The sequence below is a fragment of the Lithobates pipiens genome, unplaced genomic scaffold (assembly GCF_037356315.1).
Source record: "Lithobates pipiens isolate NorthernLeopardFrog02 unplaced genomic scaffold, aLitPip1_a1.2 Scaffold_16, whole genome shotgun sequence".
Lineage (NCBI taxonomy): Eukaryota > Metazoa > Chordata > Amphibia > Anura > Ranidae > Lithobates > Lithobates pipiens.
Window position 1 is genome coordinate 12,328,814 of NW_027507748.1, and position 24,678 is coordinate 12,353,491.

The 24,678-nt window shown below is 46.2% G+C and overlaps 1 protein-coding gene across 1 annotated transcript in view; it reads right to left on the reverse strand.

The window, feature by feature from the left end:
* The window catches only part of SPAG17 (sperm associated antigen 17), a 290,551-nt gene that overhangs the window by 75,630 nt on the left and 190,243 nt on the right, over positions 1–24,678 (reverse strand). Inside the window, exons 18-28 of the mRNA XM_077479578.1 lie at positions 22,759–22,955; positions 18,786–18,880; positions 17,063–17,320; positions 14,784–14,895; positions 12,586–12,705; positions 12,362–12,475; positions 12,018–12,226; positions 11,580–11,706; positions 7,407–7,585; positions 4,139–4,331; positions 3,204–3,424 (exon numbers count right to left, since the gene is read on the reverse strand). Of these exons, the coding sequence (XP_077335704.1) occupies positions 3,204–3,424; positions 4,139–4,331; positions 7,407–7,585; positions 11,580–11,706; positions 12,018–12,226; positions 12,362–12,475; positions 12,586–12,705; positions 14,784–14,895; positions 17,063–17,320; positions 18,786–18,880; positions 22,759–22,955 (1,825 nt within the window). The remainder of the gene's footprint in view (positions 1–3,203; positions 3,425–4,138; positions 4,332–7,406; positions 7,586–11,579; positions 11,707–12,017; positions 12,227–12,361; positions 12,476–12,585; positions 12,706–14,783; positions 14,896–17,062; positions 17,321–18,785; positions 18,881–22,758; positions 22,956–24,678) is intronic.

The following is a 24,678-nucleotide window of genomic DNA, read 5'->3' on the forward strand; positions in this document are numbered from 1 at the left end:
GGGTAAAAGTAAAAGTTGACTGGAACAGTCTATAGGTTCACAGCAGGGGACCATGAAGTAGATTTGAGTTAAAGTAAAGGTTGACTAGAACAGTCTATAGGTTCACGGCTGGGGACCAAGAAGTAGATTTAAGTAAAAGTAAAGATATACTGAAACAGTCTATAGGTTCACAGCTGGAGGACCATGAAGTAGGATTGGGTAAAAGTAAAAGTTGACTGGAACAGTCTATAGGTTCACAGCTGGGGACCATGAAGTAGATTTGAGTAAACGTAAAGGTTGACAGAACAGTCTATAGGTTCACAGCTGGGGACCAAGAAGTAGGTTTGAATAAAAGTAAAAGTGGACTGGAATGGTCTATAGGTTCACAGCTGGGGACCATGAACTTAGATTGGGTAAAAGTAAAGGTCCACTGGAACAGTCTATAGGTTCACAGCTGGGGACCATGAAGAAGGATTGAGTAGAAGTAAAAGAGGACATGAACAGTCATATATACTGAAACAGTCTATAGGTTTACAGCTGGGCACCGTGAAGTAGGTTTGAGTAAAAGTAAAGGTAGACTGGAATAGTCTATAGGTTTACAGCTGGGGACCATGAAGTAGGTTTGATTAAAAGTAAAGATATACTGAAACAGTCTATAGGTTCCATGAAGTAGGATTGGGTAAAAGTAAATGTTGACTGGAAAAGTCTATAGATTCACAGCTGGGGACCATGAAGTAGGATTGAGTAAAGGTAGACTGGATAGGTCTATAGGTTCACAGCTGGGGACCATGAAGTAGGTTTGAGTAAAAGTAAAGATATACTGGAGTTGGTCTCCTGACACTCCTCTATGGTTTAATCCTAGATTGCCACATTTTGGGGAAATTCCAGACCCGGTGATATGGGCCAGAGTAGGCATTAAACAACTGAAGCATGTGGTGGGAGAGAGGAAGCTTCTAACGTTTGATCAGCTTAAGGTTAAACATGATCTTCGAAATTGGTATTTCTTTCGCTACCTACAGTTGCGGCACGCTTTTCTGTCTCAGTTTGGTCCTGTGGCTCTGGAGATGGCAGTGTCGCCTCTAGAGAGTGTGCTGCGGATGGAGGACTTGAAAAAGCCTCTTTCCGTTGTGTACAGAATGTTGTTCCCTGACAGGCCAAAGCCCACCCAAAAATTCAGAGATGTTTGGAGTGCCTTGGTACCAGACTTTGAAGGGGAGGACTGGGATGACATGTGGGATTACCCGTTCCGGACTCTGGTATCAGCTAGAGACAGATTTATCCAGTTTAACATCCTGTACAGAGTATATTACACCCCAGCCAGATTAGCCAGAATTTATGGTACAGGTGCGGGGGGGTGCTGGCATTGTACAGCTGACCGAGCTGACTTTGACCATGTGTTTTGGCAGTGTCCGCAGATTGAGGAGTTCTGGAGGGGAGTGACGCAAGTTATACAATCAGTACTTTCGGTGCCAATCCCAGTCACAGTCGCGGCATGTTTGCTCGGACTAGTGGAGGAGTTGGCACCTCGAAAGACGCAGAAGACTCTGATTTCTCTGCTGTTATTTTATGCACGTAAAGCTATCCTGTTATGTTGGAAGAAACCTAAACCTCCTACTGTGTCTTATTGGAAGGGTTTAATCAATAAAGCTCTGCCGTTCTACAAAGCCACAGATCTCAGTAGAGGATGTCCTAATAAATTTGAGAGGGTGTGGCGGTGTTGGCTTGATGCCGAAGATACTGTGAACTAATCGCTAGGTGGGAGGAGAACTCCTCGAGAGTCGGGTGAAGGGCAGGGCAGGGAGTCTCTATACTTGGGTTGGCTCCCGTCCCCATCTCGGGTATTGGAATAATTAGTAACGGTATAAGTTATGTTTTTTATCTGTGAGGTACTGTTGGTGAACATGGACTGAGCTCAGAAGTTGAACGGAGGGCTGCACAGGGGGGGGGGGGGGTTTGTTTGGGAGGGGGGGAGGGAGAGGGTGGGGAGGGTGGGGGGGGGGTTTGGGTTTTTGGGACCGTTTTGTATGTTATGTATGTGTTTGAAAAACTTTCAATAAAAAAAAAAAGTAAAGATATACTGAAACAGTCTATAGGTTCACAGCTGGAGGACCATGATGAAGTAGGATTGGGTAAAAGTAAAAGTTGACTAGAACAGTCTATAGGTTCACAGCTGGGGACCATGAAGTAGATTTGAGTAAAATTAAAGGTTGACTAGAACAGTCTATAGGTTCACGGCTGGGGACCAAGAAGTAGGTTTGAGTAAAAGTAAAAGTTGACTGGAACAGTCTATATGTTCACAGCTGGGGACCATGAAGTAGGATTGGGTAAAATTAAAAGTTGATTGGAACAGTCTATAGGTTCACAGCTGGGGGCCATGAAGAAGGATTGGGTAAAAGTAAAAGTTGACTGGAACAGTTTATAGGTTTACAGCTGGGGACCATGAAGTAGGATTGAGTAAAAGTAAAGGTTAACTGGAACACTTTATAGGTTCACGACTGGGGACCATGAAGTAGGATTGGGTAAAAGTAAAAGGTTGACTGTAACACTCTATAGGTTCACAGCTGGGGAACATGAAGAAGGATTGAGTAAAAGTAAAGGTAGACTGGAACAGTCTATAGGTTCACAGCTGGGGAACATGAAGAAGGATTGAGTAAAAGTAAAGGTAGACTGGAACAGTCTGTAGGTTCACGACTGGGGACCATGAAGTAGGTTTGAGCACAAGTAAAGATAAACTGGAACAGGGATCAGGTTCTACTCACAGATCCCAGACTAGGACAAGTCAATAGGCTCCATCCATAGGAGAGTAGTTCAGCAGCCAGTCCAGGAATGCTCCAGGGGCAAACAGCCCCCTGAAGCTCACAGATCAGTTCCCTCTCGAGGAAAGACAGTCTTACCAGGGCTCCACCAATTTACCACCTGACAACTTACTGGGCACACCTCCCCAGGGATTGGTCAGAGCATGGAAAATATTCAGCCTAGGCATTCAAATTTCCCGCCCTAAGCTCTGGAAGGTTCTTCACAGAGGATGGGGAACAATCAAATCCCCAGGATGTGGAGCTATGAACAGACCTGGGCAATCAGTCTCAGCTCTGATTACAGAACATGCCAACAGCTAAAGTTGCATAGAATCCTATCCTAGAATGATGCTACGCCATTTTTGGACTCCTCCTGTGAAAAAAAAAAAATCATAGCATAAACTCTGCTGGGTCAGGGAGGTGACTTACTGTTCCGTTAACAGGGTCTGTAGCTTTAAAAGTTTGCAGAGGTCTCAGGTCCAGCCTCTCGGAGCCCCGAGTTCCTATTTGATCCCCGGATGGGATGGTGGTGATCCAGGTTCCGGGCTGTACTGCTGCAACTGGGGGAGTGGCTGGCAGCGGCTCAGGGAGGGGAGCATCCATTGGCTCTGGCTTAGTTGTTGGCGGCACCAACTTTTGCCCACCTTTCCCTGTGAACAACAAGCGTGAGAAAACCTGTAAGGATTAATCCACCTGGAATTAAATGTTGGTTATCGATGAAGTCTGGTGAGCTGAGAAACCAACCGGTTTCTTATATTTCGTAAGGATTCCAACAGTAAGACCTCTCCACTATTGTTCTGTCTCTGTTATCCCCATCTTGGGCTTTATAGTTTTCCAGTCATGGGAAGATCACCAATCCAGTCCTCAAGGGATATAAGAAACTATTAGGCCATTTAAGGCTCTGGAAGCCTTCTAAATGTCACTTTTGGATGGAGTGGCAATGCCGAACCTAATGATGAATGAATAGTAGAGATGTACACTTACATCAAATGAAACAGCGAGAATGTAACCAGTTGTGGACATTAGGTGTGCTACAAGCTGTGTACTTCTACCCCACTCACCCCTCAAACTTCCGGCTATTCATGACTGTCAAAATTACAGCCGGGAGTTGCTGTGTAAATACAGCAAATGTGGAAGCTTCTGCTGTCAATATACAGACTGTCAGATACATTGTTTGTAAACATTGTTCAGATAGAGATGGGCCCCTTTCACTTCTGCAATGCCACTGATCTCTGATCTGCTGTGGATCACTTAGTCAGCAGAGACTGGCCCACAGTTAGCAGGCAATAAGGAGGAAATATGCTGCCTCTCATACCGCTGTCTGTATGAATACAGTATCATTAATACTGTAGTATTCAGTGTACCTTTTTTGTGGTCAGGGACAGACTCTGATTTCTGGTCCCTGGATTCAGGTGTAGATCCAGCAGAAGGCGGCGCTGACTGGGAATCGACTTCAGGGGCGTTGTGCTCTTCTGCAGGGAGTGGTGCAGGACGACACAGAGCAGTGATGGGACCCGAATCTGGACTTCTGCTCACAGATCCATCAGGAAACAGAACCTGGTACAGAAATTATATAAAAAGGCTGGACGGAATCTAGATAAGAACATGTCCGATGGATACGTCTATATCTAATATTGCCGGGAACAACAAATTACATATCAGTCTACTATATCTCCGTAAGGTATCAAAATTCACCCGTTCTTAAATAATGACACAACTATCCTACTAGTTAACTGCCTTGTCATCTCCCTCCTTGACTATTGAAACTTCATTCCCATTGGCTGATCTCTACACAGGCTATCTCCACTTTTCTCTATCATGAATGCTGCTGCCAGACTCATCCACCATACCAAACCCTTCAGTGTTCACCACCCCTCTCTGCCAATACCTCCACTGGCTTCCCTTCACCTTTGTTCTGAGCTACATCACCAACTACTCAGTGACCACCACCCTTCTCTGCCAATCCCTCTACCGGCTTCCTTCCACCTCTGCTCCAAAGTACATCACCAACCACTCATTGTCCTCCACCCCTCTCTGCTTATCACTCCACTGGCTTCCCTTCACCTCTGCTCCGAGCTACAGCACCAACACTCCGTGTCCTCCAACCCTCTCTGCCAATTCCTCCACTGGCTTCCCTTCACTCCTGCTCCAAGTTACTTCACCAACCACTCGGTGTCCTCCACCCCTCTCTGCTTATCACTCCACTGGCTTCCCTTCACCTCTGGTTCAAGCTACATCATCATCTGCTCAGTGTCCACCACCCTTTTCTGCCAATCCCTCCACTGACTTCCCTTCACCTCTGCCCCGAGCTACATCACCGACCAGTGTCCACCAAGCCTCTCTACCAATCCCTTCGCTGGATTCCCTCCACCTCTGCCCCAAGCTACATCAACAACTGCTCAGTGTCCACCACACCTCTCTGCCAATCCCTCCACTGATTTCCCTTCACCTCTGTCCCGAACTACATCACCAACCACTCAGTGTCCACCACTCCTCTCTGCCAATCACTCCACTGGATTCCTATCATCTTTGCTACAAGCTACATTACTAACCACTCAGTGTCCACCACCCCTCTCTGCCAAGCACTCCACTGGATTCCCATTATCTTTGCTCTAACTACATTACTAACCACTTAGTGTCCTCCACTCCTCTCTGCCTATCCCTCCACTGGATTCTTTTCACCTCTGTCCCAAGCTACACCACCAACTGCTTTGTGTCCACGACCCCTCTCTGCCAATCCCTGCAATGGATTCCCTTCATCTCTGCTCCAAGCTACATCACTGATTGGTCAGTGTCCACAACCCCTCTCTGCCAATCCCTCCACTGGATTCCCTTCACCTCTGCCCCAAGCTACATCAACAACTGCTCAGTGTCCTTTACTCCTCTCTGCCAATCCCTCCACTGACTTCCCTTCACCTCTGCCCCAAGCGAAATCACCGACCAGTGTCCACAAGGCCTCTCTGCCAATCCCTTCACTGGATTCCCTTCACCTCTGCTCCAAGCTACATCAACAACTGCTCAGTGTCCTTTACTCCTCTCTGCCAATCCCTCCACTGACTTCCCTTCACCTCTGCCCCAAGCGAAATCACCGATCATTGTCCACAACGCCTCTCTGCCAAACCCTCCACTGACTTCCCTTCACCTCTGCCCCAAGCGAAATCACCGACCAGTGTCCACAAGGCCTCTCTGCCAATCCCTTCACTGCATTCCCTTCACCTCGGTCCCAAGCTACACCACCAACTGCTTAGTGTCCACGACCCCTCTCTGCCAATCCCTGCACTGGATTCCCTTCATCTCTGCTCCAAGCTACATCACCGATTGATCAGTGTCCACAACCCCTCTCTGCCAATCCCTCCACTGGATTCCCTTCACCTCTGCCCCAAGCTACATCAACAACTGCTCAGTGTTCTTTACCCTCTCTGCCAATCCCTCCACTGACTTCCCTTCACCACTGCCCCAAGCGAAATCACCGACCAGTGTCCACAAGGCCTCTCTGCTAATCCCTTCACTGGATTCCCTTCACCTCTGCTCCAAGCTACATCAACAACTGCTCAGTGTCCTTTACTCCTCTCTGCCAATCCCTCCACTGACTTCCCTTCACCTCTGCCCCAAGCGAAATCACCGACCAGTGTCCACAACGCCTCTCTGCCAATCCCTTCACTGGATTCCTTTCACCTCTGCCCCAAGCTACATCAACAACTGCTCAGTGTCCTTTACTCCTCTCTGCCAATCCCTCCACTGACTTCCCTTCACCTCTGCCCCAAGCGAAATCACCGACCAGTGTCCACAACCCCTCTCTGCCAATCCCTTCACTGGATTCCCTTCACCTCTGCTCCAAGCTACATCAACAACTGCTCAGTGTCCTTTACTCCTCTCTGCCAAACCCTCCACTGACTTCCCTTCACCTCTGCCCCAAGCGAAATCACCGATCATTGTCCACAACGCCTCTCTGCCAATCCCTCCACTGACTTCCCTTCACCTCTGCTCCAAGTTATATCACCAAGCACTAAGTGTCCACCACCCCTCTCTGCAAATCCCTCCACTGACTTCCCTTCACCTCTGCCCCAAGCGAAATCACCGACCAGTGTCCACAACGCCTCTCTGCCAATCCCTTCACTGGATTCCTTTCACCTCTGCCCCAAGCTACATCAACTGCTTAGTGTCCACCATCCCTCTCTGCCAATCACTCCACTGGATTCCCTTCATCTTTGCTCTAACCTACATTACCAACTGCACTGTGTCCACCACCTCTGTCTGCCAATTTATCAATTGACTTCCCTTTACCTCTGCCCCAAGCTACATCACCGACCACTCAGTGTTCACCACCCCTCTCTGCCAATCCCTCCACCGACTTCCCTTCACCTCTGCCCCAAGCGAAATCACCGACCAGTGTCCACAACGCCTCTCTGCCAATCCCTCCACTGGATTCCCTTCACCTCTGCTTTGATCTTCATCACCATCCACACATTATTTCTAACACTGAACTGCTTTCTCTGTGCATAGAGAGGCAAAGCGTCATCTGCAGCCTGGAGAAATTTTACTATGATGACCTCAGACTGTAATCCCCACCGATAAGCCACAATATATTACAGTTTTCTTCTTGGGTTTAGCTACACTATTATTCTGAATTACCTCTGTGGAGCCGTCCAGCATACATTTCACTACAGCACCCTCTGGTGTAATGACACGGCTCATCTCAGGGATTTCGGGGGGCTTGTTCCCTCTGCCCAGCTGGGCGTTCCTCACTCTTACGGGGTAAGTTAGCCTAACGAGTAGTCGTTGAGCTGTAGCAACATCTTTGGCTGTGACTCCTATGAGGAAGTTTTATCATTAAAGGTGAGGCTACAACACGCTAGTTTTAGGCCATCTCATATGGTAATAAGGCTTGTATACAGAACAGAGGATGTATGGTAATGAGGGGTGTATACAGGACAAAAAGGCAATTTATAGTAATGAGGGGTGTATATAGAACACACAGGGGGTTTATAGTAATGAGGGGAGTATATAGGACACACAGGGGGTTTATAGTAATGAGGGGTGTATATAGAACACACAGGGGGTTTATGGTAATGAGGGGTGTATATAGAACAGGGGGGTTTATAGTAATGAGGGGTGTATATAGGACAAACAGGGAATTTATGGTAATGAGGGGTGTATATAGAACACACAGGGGGTTTATAGTAATGAGGGGTGTATATAGAACACACAGGGGGTTTATAGTAATGAGGGGTGTATACAGGACAAAAAGGCAATTTATAGTAATGAGGGGTGTATATAGAACACACAGGGGGTTTATGGTAATGAGGGGAGTATATAGGACACACAGGGGGTTTATAGTAATGAGGGGTGTATATAGAACACACAGGGGGTTTATAGTAATGAGGGGTGTATATAGAACACACAGGGGGTTTATAGTAATGAGGGGTATATATAGAACACACAGGGGGTTTATGGTAATGAGGGGTGTATATAGAACACACAGGGGGGTTTATAGTAATGAGGGGTGTATATAGGACAAACAGGGAATTTATGGTAATGAGGGGTGTATATAGAACACACAGGGGGGTTTATAGTAATGAGGGGTGTATATAGGACAAACAGGGAATTTATGGTAATGAGGGGTGTATATAGAACACACAGGAGGTTTATAGTAATGAGGGGTGTATATAGAACACACAGGGGGTTTATAGTAATGAGGGGTATATATAGAACACACAGGGGGTTTATGGTAATGAGGGGTGTATATAGAACACACAGGGGGGTTTATAGTAATGAGGGGTGTATATAGGACAAACAGGGAATTTATGGTAATGAGGGGTGTATATAGAACACACAAGGGGGTTTATAGTAATGAGGGGTGTATATAGGACAAACAGGGAATTTATGGTAATGAGGGGTGTATATAGAACACACAGGGGGGTTATAGTAATGAGGGGTGTATATAGGACAAACAGGGAATTTATGGTAATGAGGGGTGTATATAGAACACACAGGGGGTTTATAGTAATGAGGGGTGTATATAGAACACACAGGGGGTTTATGGTAATGAGGGGTGTATATAGAACACACAGGGGGTTTATAGTAATGAGGGGTATATATAGAACACACAGGGGGTTTATGGTAATGAGGGGTGTATATAGAACACACAGGGGGGTTTATAGTAATGAGGGGTGTATATAGGACAAACAGGGAATTTATGGTAATGAGGGGAGTATATACAACACACAGGGGGGTTTATAGTAATGAGGGGTATATATAGAACACACAGGGGGTTTATGGTAATGAGGGGTGTATATAGAACACACAGGGGGTTTATAGTAATGAGGGGTGTATATAGAACACACAGGGGGTTTATAGTAATGAGGGGTGTATATAGAACACACAGGGGGTTTATAGTAATGAGGGGTGTATATAGAACACACAGGGGGTTTATAGTAAGGAGGGGTGTATATAGAACACACAGGGGGTTTATAGTAAGGAGGGGTGTATATAAAACACACAGGGGGTTTATGGTAATGAGGGGTGTATATAGAACACACAGGGGGTTTATGGTAATGAGGGGTGTATAAAGAACACACAGGGGGTTTATAGTAATGAGGGGTGTATATAGGACAAACAGGGAATTTATGGTAATGAGGGGTGTATACAGGACAAAAAGGCAATTTATAGTAATGAGGGGTGTATATAGAACACACAGGGGGTTTATAGTAATGAGGGGTGTATATAGAACACACAGGGGGTTTATAGTAATGGAGGGGTGTATATAGGACAAACAGGGAATTTATGGTAATGAGGGGTGTATAGAGAACACACAGGGGGTTTATAGTAATGAGGGGTGTATATAGAACACACAGGGGGTTTAGAGTAATGAGGGGAGTATATAGGACAAACAGGGAATTTATGGTAATGAGGGGTGTATATAGAACACACAGGGGGTTTATGGTAATGAGGGGAGTATATAGGACACACAGGGGGTTTATAGTAATGAGGGGTGTATATAGAACACACAGGGGGTTTATAGTAATGAGGGGTGTATATAGAACACACAGGGGGTTTATAGTAATGAGGGGTGTATATAGAACACACAGGGGGTTTATAGTAATGAGGGGTGTATATAGGACAAACAGGACATTTATGGTAATGAGGGGTGTATATAGAACACACAGGGGGTTTATAGTAATGAGGGGTGTATATAGGACAAACAGGGAATTTATGGTAATGAGGGGTGTATATAGAACACACAGGGGGTTTATAGTAATGAGGGGTATATATATATAGAACACACAGGGGGTTTATAGTAATGAGGGGTGTATATAGGACACACAGGGGGGTTATAGTAATGAGGGGTGTATATAGGACAAACAGGGAATTTATGGTAATGAGGGGTGTATATAGAACACACAGGGGGTTTATAGTAATGAGGGGTGTATATAGAACACACAGGGGGTTTATGGTAATGAGGGGTGTATATAGAACACACAGGGGGTTTATAGTAATGAGGGGTATATATAGAACACACAGGGGGTTTATGGTAATGAGGGGTGTATATAGAACACACAGGGGGGTTTATAGTAATGAGGGGTGTATATAGGACAAACAGGGAATTTATGGTAATGAGGGGAGTATATACAACACACAGGGGGGTTTATAGTAATGAGGGGTATATATAGAACACACAGGGGGTTTATGGTAATGAGGGGTGTATATAGAACACACAGGGGGTTTATAGTAATGAGGGGTGTATATAGAACACACAGGGGGTTTATAGTAATGAGGGGTGTATATAGAACACACAGGGGGTTTATAGTAATGAGGGGTGTATATAGAACACACAGGGGGTTTATAGTAAGGAGGGGTGTATATAGAACACACAGGGGGTTTATAGTAAGGAGGGGTGTATATAAAACACACAGGGGGTTTATGGTAATGAGGGGTGTATATAGAACACACAGGGGGTTTATGGTAATGAGGGGTGTATAAAGAACACACAGGGGGTTTATAGTAATGAGGGGTGTATATAGGACAAACAGGGAATTTATGGTAATGAGGGGTGTATACAGGACAAAAAGGCAATTTATAGTAATGAGGGGTGTATATAGAACACACAGGGGGTTTATAGTAATGAGGGGTGTATATAGAACACACAGGGGGTTTATAGTAATGGAGGGGTGTATATAGGACAAACAGGGAATTTATGGTAATGAGGGGTGTATAGAGAACACACAGGGGGTTTATAGTAATGAGGGGTGTATATAGAACACACAGGGGGTTTAGAGTAATGAGGGGAGTATATAGGACAAACAGGGAATTTATGGTAATGAGGGGTGTATATAGAACACACAGGGGGTTTATGGTAATGAGGGGAGTATATAGGACACACAGGGGGTTTATAGTAATGAGGGGTGTATATAGAACACACAGGGGGTTTATAGTAATGAGGGGTGTATATAGAACACACAGGGGGTTTATAGTAATGAGGGGTGTATATAGAACACACAGGGGGTTTATAGTAATGAGGGGTGTATATAGGACAAACAGGACATTTATGGTAATGAGGGGTGTATATAGAACACACAGGGGGTTTATAGTAATGAGGGGTGTATATAGGACAAACAGGGAATTTATGGTAATGAGGGGTGTATATAGAACACACAGGGGGTTTATAGTAATGAGGGGTATATATATAGAACACACAGGGGGTTTATAGTAATGAGGGGTGTATATAGGACAAACAGGGAATTTATGGTAATGAGGGGTGTATATAGAACACACAATGGAATACAATGAATCCATCACATAGCTGACCTTCTGCATCATCTCTCTGGAAAGTCAGGAGAAGACCATTGGGGTAGGAGACATTCAGGCTCTGGAAGGCGGGGCCAGCAGACGCAGGTTTAGGGGGTGGAGTCACCGGAAGCTTAACAGGCTCCACCTGTACAGGTATAATTGGTTAAAAGGGAATACCAATTAATGGAGAGCAGTAATACAATTTTTCATGGAATTATCTGGACATGTACAACATCATGTGATCACGCAGAACCAATATAGAGAAAGCATCATATGATCATTCCAAGCCAATAGAGTGTGGTGGCAATCTGAAGACATTACAGGAGGTTTCCCGGCATGGTGAATGTCATCCTGCCATTTCATAGACTGCTGTTCTATTACATAATATAAAATTATATTATTTCCCTTCTATATCCACAAGCAGAGATTACATTCCTATGTGAACCCCTCACTTACAGGGACCACCGGTGTTTGGGGTGTCTCCTCCGCGGCTGGGGCCTGTGGTGTCTTCACTCGGACGGCTCTTGGTGATTTATTGCGGGGGGATTTTCGTCCCTTGCCGGAGGGGATGGGCGGAGGAGGATGGGCAGGTGGAGTGGGGATGATGCTGGGAGTGTGAACGGATAGAAAGTTCAACATGGCCTCCAGCTCTGGATCCTTCTCCTCTATGAAGAGAGTAAAAAAGAAAGCTTTTAGGGCGGAGTGCAACGATAGAGCGAATCGATGAGTTGAATAGTGGTCGCTCTTCTACTCCGATACACCCATATTCATCATATGAAATCATGCAATATGTAGCGCACCTGCTCCTCTGCCGGAGGCGCCATAGTGGCTCAGAGACAACTGTATCCCGCTCTGCAGGGTGGCGGAGAATGATCCAAATTCACTGACGCATTTCACCTTGGAGGCGGGCTTTCCTGCGGAGAGAGTCCCAGAGTGGATGTCAGGTACAGACTGAGACTCGTATCCCAGCGGTTACCTGGCATATAACACATAGAAGAGGACGTTACCTCTGTACTAGACTCACCACTCTGGTCCGCCTGGGTAGCGTCATCTTGTTTATCAGGGGACATTTTCTTCGGGTTTATAATGTGAACCAGCAACTTGTGTCCATCTTTCAGTAATTTCACTTTCACAAAGGTGGAGCCTTATAGGAAGACAACAGCATAGGTTAGAATACAGCCAAGTGCACCTTCCAACAATACAAGCTCTTGTAGGCCTATGTGCCGTAGGAAGAGACAGAGGGGTAGGAACAGGGGGTAACTGAGGAAGAGCTGCAACAAGGTTCCTGCACCTTGGAGGCTCAGATAGCTTACACAGCCATATCCAAATGCCTCTCTATCCCCACCACCCAAAAAAGTGTGCCACTAAATCAGTCCTGGGTAGGGGGCATATGGCACTCGATACAGGGGTAAAAACATTAGGAGCAGAGAGATAGAGGTATGATAGTTTGGGGAAGTAGGTGGGGGGTGGGGATTAGGTTCACGGATTATTGGGATGGGCATATTATAGGAGTTAGAGATGCTAAAGTGGACCTTAACTCAAAAGTATAATATAGTATATAGAAGTGTTAATGTGCATAAGTCATATAATGAAGAGTTTACCTCTTTCAGCTTGAATTCTTCCAAAAAACAGCAGTGTATTTCATGTGCCTAGTCGCTCCTGTTCCTCATAGCTGTATGTCAGCAGTTTCAGACCATCCAAAGCACTGCTGCCTATTACTGTGGGTCTCCGGAGATATATAGAGTGACATTTGCTCATGTCACTACTGTGTTGCTCACTGTTCTCCTTGCTGCAGAGGAAGTTGTACCTGAGGACCTTCAGTGCAAGGATCCCCCTGCTTCTGCTTCATCCACTCTGTGTATCTGTGCTTGCTTTATCTCCATTACCCCACTAGTCATCAGATCATGTCACTATTGTGCTGCTCACTGTTCTCCTTGCTGGGGAGGAAACTGTACCTGAGGGCCTGCACTGCAAGGATCTCCCTGGTTCTGCTTCATCCATTCTGTGGATGTGTGCTTGCTTTATCTCCATTACCCCACTAGTCATCAGATCATGTCAATGCTGTGCTGCTCACTGTTCTCTTTGCTGGAGGGGAAGCTGCATCTGAGGGCCTGCACTGCAAGGATCTCCCTGCTTCATCCATTCTGTGTATCTGTGCTTGCTTTATCTCCATTACCCCACTAGTCATCAGATCATGTCAATGCTGTGCTGCTCACTGTTCTCTTTGCTGGAGAGGAAGCTGCATCTGAGGGCCTGCATTGCAAGGATCTCCCTGCTTCTGCTTCATACATTTTATGGATTTGTGCTTCAACCATCTCCCCTGATCAGTCCCTGGTGCAGACTCTCTTGTGACTTGTTACAAAGTTACAATGTTGTAATCTGATCTCTGGGGGGGGGGGGGAGACTGAGAAAAAGCTTCCCCCTGCCTGTAACAGACTGATGACATCATCTCAGTCTAGGCAAATTCACAGGATGGCTTTTAATGATAAAAGGTGGAGCTTTTCTGAAAATATATCCTGAAAATGATGCTTCCTTGCTTTTACAGCAAAGAGAGAAAAAGCAAAACAATTGGGGGTTCATCCGGGATTTGCTCTAAAGTTTAATTGAAGCATACCTGTTTTCTGTTGTGTGTGCTAGGAAAAATGCAGTGTATTCTGTTTAGGAAGAGCAAGGCTGCAGAGGTTTCTGGTGTACAGGAGACCTGCAACCTACCTACCTGGGCCAGTGATAGTAAGTGGATGTCCGTTGCAAGGGAGCTTGCTTGATAAGCTGCGCTTTGAACAGAACTTTGGGCGATGGGGGGGGCCTGGGATTTTTCCTCAGATTTTAGTCTTTGGGTTAGTAAGGGAGTATTTTCTAACACATCTGGAATTTATTCATGAAGATTTAAACAACTAATATGGCCACTTGGATGCTCTGGAAGTAAAAGTGTGATCAGACCGCTAATACGTTTTCTCCAAGTCAGAGCCGAGCCCCCTACCCCCCCATTACTGTAATGCTGCGTACACACGATCGGAAATTCGGCCAGCAAAAGACCGATGAGAGCTTTTGGTCGGGAAATGCGACTGTGTGTATGTATGCTCCATCAGACTTTAGCTGGTGCGAATTCCCGCCAGCAAAAGATTGAGAGCAGGTTCTCAATTTTTTCGTAAAAAGTTTCGATCAGAAATTCTGATCAACTGTGCCAATTCTGACGCGCAAAATTGGTTGGTGTCATCTCACCTTTCTCAAAATGAGTGTGTTCCACCTGGATCTGCCCCCCGTCTGTCGGGTATAGGCATCGGCAGCCTCCAGACACTTGGATCAGATTGTCCCCCATGTCATAGCCGGTAAACTAAAATGAGAAATACGAATTATAAGTATTGTTATAGTCAGATTAGCTTTCATACCTGTACAGCCCTAATGGAGCAGATCAATTGGTGCATTTTCTGAGATAAGTTTGTGATTATTTAACCACACCCCCCCCCCCCCCCCCCCCCCCCCCCCCCAGGTGGACGTTCATACACGTCCATGACTTTCAGTTGTATTTTTTCTTTTTTTCAGCCAGCGGTTCCCTTTTATGTAAAAGCCATTCTAACAGCTAATTAGCCACCGGATTGCTTTTACGGGCAACAAAAGCAATCCAGTGGCTAATTGGCTCCTCTTGCGCCACCGTGCGATCGGGGAGCCTGGGATCCAATGGTGATGCCGGGTTATTATAAAGCTGGCTGGGGACAAGACGGTCCCTGATCATCTCTATGGTCCCGGGAGCCTGGAAGACGTCCACTTCTGGTTCTGCCAGATGTAAACATCTTGATCCCTGATGACGTCAGACGCTGCTGACAAAACACGTAGGATCCCGCGATACGTGCCTCCTTCCCTAAGCCAGGGCATTGAAAATGGGTCATGGAGGGGTATTCCAGCATGACAACATGAAACTCACGGCCAAGGCAACAAACAAGTGGCTAAAGAAGAAGCACATTGAGGTCCTGGAGTGGCCCTAGCCAGTCTCCAGACCTTAATCTCATAGAAAATATGTGGAGGGAGCTGAAGGTTGGCGTTACCAAACAGCCTCAAAACCTTAATGACTTGGAGAGGATCTGCAAAGAGGAGTGGGCCAAAATCCCTCCAGAGATATCTGCAAACCTGGTGGCCAACTACAAGAAACGTCTGACCCTCTGTGATTACCAACAAGGGTTTTGTCACCAAGTACTAAGTCATGTTTTGTGAAGGGGTCAAATCCTCATTTCACTCATTAAAATGCAAATCAATTTATATCAATTTGTAACTTTTTTGAAATGATTTTTTTTTTTCTGGATTTTGTTTTTGTTATTCTGTCCCTCACCGTTAAAATAAACCGACCATTAAAATTATAGACCGTTCATTTCTATGTCAGTGGGCAAACATACAAAAAAAGCAGGGGATCAAATACTTTATTTCCGTCACTATTTCTGTCAATAAATATTTTATATATATATATATATATATATATATATATATATATATATATATATATATATATATATATACACATATATATATACCGTATTTATCGGCGCATAACACGCAATTTTTTCCCCTTAAAAGCAGGGGAAAATCGTGAGTGCGCGTTATACGCCGATCCCCCGAAATTCTGAGCCTCTGGGCGGCTTTCAGCCGCCTTCGGCTCTTCAAGGCGACTTTCGGCCGCCTTCGGCTCTTCAAGGCGACTTTCGGCCGACTTCGGCCGTTCTCGGTAGCTTTCGGCCGCCTTCGGCTCTTCTCGGCAGCTTTCGGCCGTTCTCGGCGGCCTAAAGCTGGCGAGAATGGCCAAAGGCGGCCGAAAGCTGCCGAGAAGAGCCGAAGGCGGCCGGAGGCCCGCCGAGAACTACTGCACGGCGCCGAGATACACATCCGGCTCTGTATCTCGGCGGCGGCATTTAAAAAAAAAATGCAAATAGCAAAAGAAATAGACACGGCTGCAATGGGGGACAAGACTGCATAAGGCTGCAATGGGGGACAAGGCTGCATAAGGATGCAATGGTGGACAAGGCTGCAATGGTGGACAAGGCTGCACAAGGCTGCAATGGTGGACAAGGCTGCACAAGGCTGCAATGGTGGACAAGGCTGCATAAGGATGCAATGGTGGACAAGGCTGCATAAGGATGCAATGGTGGACAAGGCTGCATAAGGATGCAATGGTGGACAAGGCTGCAATGGTGGACAAGGCTGCACAAGGCTGCAATGGTGGACAAGGCTGCACAAGGCTGCAATGGTGGACAAGGCTGCATAAGGATGCAATGGTGGACAAGGCTGCATAAGGATGCAATGGTGGACAAGGCTGCATAAGGATGCAATGGTGGACAAGGCTGCAGATGACACTGATGGGCATATACATGTAAGTTTTTTTTTCCCCTTAAACTTCCCTCCTAAAAGTTTTTTTCCTTAAAATTCCCTCCTAAACTTGGGGTGCGTGTTATACGCCGGCGCGTGTTATACACCGATAAATACGGTATATATAAAATATATATCTCAAAGCGTACCTTGTACTCTTTTTCAGGAGGAGCTGGCGGAGCTTCGGCAGGGTCAAGCCCGGGCTCCGGCACCTTCACTTCCTCATTCTCACTCTTTTCTTTGGCACCTTTCCTGCGGCTGGTGGGAGACCCTTTACTACCCCGGGAGTCGGAGCGTTCTCTGTCCACTGCCTTCTTCTTAGGGCTTGGTTTACGGCCTTTTGCGTTTTTCTTTTCCTGTTTCAGACGTTCCTCTTCCATTAGGCGATCTTGTTCAATCTTCCAAGCCTGGTGAACAGAAGATACAGAATGTGTAGCATTACCCCCCAAAGGAGCTGAAGAATTTGAATGGGCTATCCTGCCTTCCTAATAGTGAACAACCCTATAGCTGCACCCAATATCCCATGGCCCGCCAACAGCAACAGATAAACAAACTTCAGATCCTGAAATCTTCTTCTGTGAAATTCTATTGGCTCAACTGTCATAGGGAAAAGTGGTTAAGGTTCCATCAGAAACAAATCCCCCTGCACGGCAGACTTCTCCAATACCTCTTTGGGCCAGGGTATGATACTATCTTCCAGTATCTTAGCCTTCTGCTACAGGCCAGCCTAGATTCTTTTGGCCTCTTCAACAGCTCAGTTGTAGGACTCTTTGGGACTCTGCCACAGGCTAGTGTAGGCCAACAGGGCAGCTATCTTCCAGTTTATTAAGCTTTTGCCACAGGCCAGTTTGGATATTCCAAGCCCAGACAGGCAGCTTGGACAACAAAACCCATCTTGGCTCTGGTTTCCTCCTTTAGGCAAAGGACACGGGGCACAAGGAATGGACTTCTGCACTCACATCCTCACCATGAAAAGCCTGGGAAGTGAAGACCCTTCTAGATCTCTCTAAATTGGTATCTCCATCCCCAGCCCAAATCATTGGCACAAATAGGGAAATTGCTTAAAAGAAGTCAGTTATACCCATTGACCACGGGTGTACGTACAGGGGGCCGCAATTGCGACCCGGCCCCATGTGCCCCCTCCTCTGTAGACCTGGATAGGAGGAACAGCATATAAAGAAACTGATCCCCTTTCAGGGGCTGCAGGAGGAAAATGGAAGGGATCGGTTCCTCTACATGCTGTCCCTCCTATCCACCTCCTGCCAAGAACGGGCTCCTGTGCTCTCTCCTGGCCCCCACTTCATGCTTTCAAGATGGAGAGTGGGGAAGGGGCCAGTAAGTCTGTAATTTACCGGCCCCTTCCTTGTCTTAATGAATACAGTCAGTGATCTGTACCGATATCCGTACCAATTATAATTGAGGCATAGTAAACTGTGTTTACTATGCTTCAGTCTGTGAATGAACGGGAAGTTTCTGTACAGAGCTATTCCTGTCCATTCATTCTGTGCTGCTGAGGCTGCAGAGATGGAAATTGAGGGCTGTGTCTTCAATCACCTTTCTCTGTCTCAAAGGCGGAACATTAGAGGTTTAGAGGAAGGGGCTTTAACATAACGGGGACCTCTGATGTCAAGTTAATTTCCTCAAAGGCAGTTGTATGCATCGTCCCAGGCTCAGGTTTCCCATTGATGGCCAGTAACATTTACGGCAGGGGTGCTTTGAGATTTTTTTTTGTACTGTTAAAGGGTGCCATGACTGAAAAAAGGCTGGAAACATAGCTTTTATACTTTATTCGTATGAATTCAACTACTGTGATAGCTCTGAGTGAAGATAAAAGTTGAGGATAATGATAGATAAAACAAAGCTTCTACCCACTTTAAGGGAGTCCTCCCGGATGAAGGAGTTAGCTGGGTCTGTGGTTGGTGCTTCTTCATCCTGACTTCCAGGTCTGGACCTGCTGCCCTTGGGACCTGCAAAGAGAGGAATTCCATCAAACAGGTCCTTCTATGAAAAGTTACAGTAATTTAAACATTGTGAATAATTGATGTCTGATATAAATGTAGTCAGGGCCGTCTTTAAGGCAGGGCAGAAGGGGCAGCTGCCCTGGGCTCTGTCATTGTTGTGGGGCCCAGAGCAGCTGCCTCATACTTGCCAACTAACCCAGTTTAAATTTCCTCCTCCCTTGAAGTTTTAGTCCCTTGCTGCTACTAATGCTGCCCAGCTCTGCCCTATTGTTGTGTACAGATAACTCACCCGCAGACCCTGTGTTTACATGTAAATAACCGGCATTCATATGTAAATAGCTGCATCCAGCAGCATAGATATGTAAATAAAGGCGGAATTCATATGTATATCATGCCCCCTGCAGTGAGGAGATGTTGTGCTGTTACCTCTAGCAACCAATCAGTGAGCAGTATCACTGTACAGTAACCTCTAGCAACCAATCAGTGAGCAGTATCACTGTACAGTAACCTCTAGCAACCAATCAGTGAGCAGTATCACTGTACAGTAATCTCTAGCAACCAATCAACAAGCATAAATCATGTGCTGTAACATCTAGCAACTAATCAGTGAGCCGTAATGTGTGCTGTAACCTCTAGCAACCAGTCAGTGAGTGGTAATGATACACTGTAACCTCTGGCAACCAATCGCAATAGCTGCCTGATCTGATACAGTAAACTGATTTTAAGTCTAGCTGCTATTTATTGTATGTCTCAGAGCAGGTGGAGAGCAAAATTGTATGGGGGGGCCCAAGAAAACGTTTGCCCAGGGTCCAATCAATATTAAAGACGGCCCTGAATGCAGTGGCCTCCTGCATGGTAATGTAAATAACACAACATGGAATCATGGTGAACAGGTTCCGTGGTAACTGGACCAACCACTAGGATGGGGAAGAGGTGTAATATTAGTCATTTTGTGGAATGATTGGCAGATGTGGTGTGGCGGCATCTCAGAAACAGCAGAGCTCTTCGCATTGTCCTGCTCTGTGATGTCCAGAATGGTGCAAAACAAAAAACCATCCAGTGAGCCGGTGTTCACTGGGGAAACATTTTGTTAATGGGAGAGGTCATAGGACAAAGGCCGAACAGGTTCAGGCCAAAAAAGAAGCGAGCAGCTGCCCCAAAAATGGCTTTTTCCATACAGCAGTGCTGTGCAGGATATGCATAACAAGCCTTGAAAAGACCGAACTACAACGACAAAATCTGCACCAGGTTCCCTTCTGTATGCTAAGAGCAGGAAATGAGACTGTGGGGGAATCACCAATGCTTGATGTCTGAAGACTGCAGGAGGATCACCCAACACTGTATGACTAAAGGCTGTAGGGGGATCACCAACACTGGATGACTGAAGGCTGCAGGAAGATCACCCAACAATGTATGACTAAAGGCTGTAGGGGGATCACCAACACTGGATGACTGAAGGCTGTAGGGGGATCACCAACACTGGATGACTGAAGGCTGTAGGGGGATCACCAACACTGGATGACTGAAGGCTGTAGGGGGATCACCAACACTGGATCACTGAAGGCTGCAGGAGGATCACCCAACACTGTATGACTAAAGGCTATAGGGGGATCACCAACACTGGATGACTGAAGGCTGTAGGGGGATCACCAACACTGGATCACTGAAGGCTGCAGGAAGATCACCCAACACTGTATGAATAAAGGCTGTAGGGGGATCACCAACACTGGATGACTGAAGGCTGTAGGGGGATCACCAACACTGGATCACTGAAGGCTGCAGGAGGATCACCCAACACGGTATGAATGAAGGCTGTAAGGGGATCACCAACACTGGATGACTGAAGACTGCAGGAGGATCACCAACACTAGATCACTGAAGGCTGTAGGGGGATCACCAACATTGGATGACTAAAGATTGCAGGGAGATCACCAACACTGGATGACTGAAGGCTGTAAGAGGATCACCAATACAGGATGACTACAGACTGTAGGGGGACCACCAACACTGGATGACTGAAGGCTGTAGGAGGATCAACATTGGATGACTGAAGGCTGTAGGGAGATCACCAACATTGGTTGACTGGATATTACAAGAGAATCACCAATACAGGATGACCGAAGACTGCAGGGGGGTCACCAATACAGGATGACCGAAGACTGCAGGGGGGTCACCAAAAAAGGATGACTGAAGGCTGTAGGGGGATCACCAACACTGGATAACTGAAGGCTGTAGGGGGATCACCAACACTGGATGACCGAAGGCTGTAGGGGGATCACCAACACTGGATGACCGAAGGCTGTAGGGCGATCACCAACACTGGATGACCGAAGATTTTAGGGAGATCACAAACACTGGATGACCAAAGATTTCAGGGAGATCACCAACACTGGATGACCAAAGATTTCAGGGAGATCACCAACACTGGATGGTTGTAGATTTTGGGGGGGATCACCAACACTGGATGACTGAATGCTACAAGACAATCACCAATACAGGATGGCTGAAGATTGCAGGGGGATCACCAACACTGGATGACTGAAGATTTCAGGGAGATCACCAACACTGGATGGTTGTAGATTTTGGGGGGGATCACCAACACTGGATGACTGAATGCTATAAGACAATCACCAATACAGGATGGCTGAAGATTGCAGGGGGATCACCAACACTGGATGACTGAAGGCTGTAGGGGGATCACCAACACTGGATCATTGAGGGCTGTAGGGGGATCACTAACATTGGATCACTGAGGGCTGTAGGGGGATCACCAACACCGGATCACTGAGGGCTGTAGGGGGATCACTAACACTGGATCACTGAGGGCTGTAAGGGGATCACCAACACTGGATCACTCAAGGCTACAGGGGGATCATCAACACTAGATGACCGAATAATGTAAGAGGATCACCAATACAGGATGACTACAGACTGCAGGGGGATCACCAACACTGGATGACTGAAGGCTGTAGGGGGATCACCAACACTGGATGACTGAAGGCTGTAGGGGGATCACCAACACCGGATGACTAAAAGCTGTAGGGGGATCACCAACACTGGATGACTGAGGGCTGTAGGGCAATCACCAACACTGGATCACTCAAGGCTGCAAGGGGATCACCAACTCTGGAAGACTAAAGATTGCAGGGGGATCACCAACACTGGATAACTGAATATTGCAGGGGATAACCACCACTGGATTACTGAGGGCTGTAGGGGGATCACCAACACTGGATAACAGGACTGTAGGGGATCGCCGACACTGGGTGACTGGAGGGTCAAACATTGGGATAAACATCATGAATCAATGGATTCATTACACCAATGTAATGGTGGGGGATATTTTTTTGGCATAGATCCTTAAAGTGTACAGTATGTTCAGAAATGTACCCAGCATTTTTTTTTCTTTTACTTTGTTCTATAGTGAGAACTGGCTTTAATTACCCCCTGTGTACAATTTTTTGGTGGGGCAGAAGCTGGGAGCTCAGTTCCTTTTGATGTAGACACATCCCCAGAACTACGTCTCCCAGGCACCCTACGTACACACAAGCACCTTGGAGTCAATTCAACAGCGTTATTTTGCTGGAAAATAAATCAGTGCATAGAGGGAAAGAGAAGGGCGGGGGATGGGAGGAGTTTTACAATCCAGCGGGCAGGGCTGACAACGCTGCTGGATTGTAAATTTCATTTCATTTACACGGAGCCATTATGTTGTCACAACAGGAAGTTGTTTTTTTTTTTTTGTTTTTTTTTCACAGGAAGTGGATTTTTGCCAAATCAGTAGGTATTTTTATGTATTTGTAGACTTTTTAAAGGGATAAAACATGCAGGAATGTACATGTATTGGCGGGATGTAGAGAACGTGTTTTCAAATTTTGACTCACTTTTCGATTTTTTGGGTGAGGAGGACTTTTTGGCCTTCTTCTTGCTGGGCGAGACGTCCCTGGAGGTGGCTCCTCCGTCCCGTGTATCCTGAGCCCGTTTCAAAGCCTCCATCTCCTTCTCCAGCCTCTCCCGATACTTCCCCTCCTCCTCCTGCACCCAGTGTGAGATGGAGTCGGCCACCAACTCCAGATAGTTTCTGCCAAGCAAAAAAAATTAGACGGGTCAGGTAACGTTCATAGGGAGGCAGAGGCGGCTCTATGTTTTTCGAGGCCCTAGGCAAAACCTAGACATGAGGCCCCACTCGTGCCCATAATGGGAAAAATAATTGAAGCGATAAAAAAGTGAACCGTATAAATTACATATATTAAGAGCTTTAAAGTGCTGGTGTCAGTACTCTCGGTGCTGGTGTCAGTGCTCTCTATCTCAGTGCTGGTGTCTGTGCTCTCTATCTCACAGGCAATGTTAAACCGCTGCCAGTCTGAACTTAATGCCGCAGCAGTATTGTTGTCAGCAGAGGCGGCTCTTCAATTAGGCTGTCGGGAGGCCCCTGTGAGTGTGAGGCCTTAGGCGACCGCCTTATTTGCCTAATTAGAGAGCCGCCTCTGTAGGGAGGAGATGTAGATGACAAGTCACAGTGATGGATTGGATTATTCAGGTATCTCCAACAAACCTTGCTTTAGGGCCGTGTCCCGCGGGCAATTTTTGTTTTCATATTTGAATAAAAATTTTATTATTTGGTATAATTAATGCAAACAATACACCAGACAATCATTCCTCGTACTCCTTGGTAACCAATAAATAATTACAAAAAAAAATAAAAATTATTTGGAACCAATCCGGGAGTTGGAAACCATTCTGACCAATTACTTCTGAAATATAATTATATTTAAGGCCCGCCTACTCAGTAAAGTCGCCCGCTCTAGTTTCAAATTTAAATTGGGTGTCAATGTCCATTCTCCCCCATTCTGTGAATATAGTGATGTCCATCAAGAAACAAAATTACTAAAGCCTCGTACACACGATCGGATTTTCGGCAGGGAATTGTGTGATGATGAGAGACTGTTGGCCTAAAATCCGACTGTTAGTACGCTCCATCAGGCAATTGTTGTCCAACTTTTCCGCCAACCAATGTTGGATGGCAGGCTAGTAAATTTTTTGGCGGACAACGGTCTGTTTTCAGATTTTCGTATCGCGTGTACACAAGTCTGTCACACAAAAGTCCAAAGTACAAACACGCATGCTCGGAATCAATGCTCACCAAACACGGCATTAGCAGAAGGTGCCCAAAGGGTGACGCTCAAGAGCTGAAATTCCACGTAGTACGTCACTAATGTTCGTGTTTGTTGTCCGACAATAGTATGCAAGACAAGTTCCCATCACATCGACCCTTCGGACAAAAGACAAACGCGCTCTGTTGGCCAACAATCCGATCGTGTGCACGAGGCTTTAGACTAGACATGTACAGAGCAGAAAAAATTGTTTTGTTTCGGAGACAAATTGTTTGTGTTGTTGGATCGGTCAATACATTTCGGACCGCTTCAAATTCGAATCGTTCTGAAAATTTGGAATTTGTTGCAAAACGAATAAACGAACAGGAAATTTAATGAAATTAGTTACTATTGTTATTTGGAAATTTGGACACATCCAAATCTCCGAAGAACCAAAAACTTGTCTGAATTGCACATATCCAACGAAGACCCTTTCTCAAATCAACCCAACCTTCTGCAGAGAGAGTTCAGGGGTCAGGATTAACCAGCGCACAGAGTTCAGGGGTCAGGATTAACTAGCGCACAGAGTTCAGGGGCCAGGATTAACTAGCGCACAGAGTTCAGGGGTCGGGATTAACCAGCGCACAGAGTTCAGGGGCCAGGATTAACCAGCGCACAGAGTTCAGGGGCCAGGATTAACCAGCGCACAGA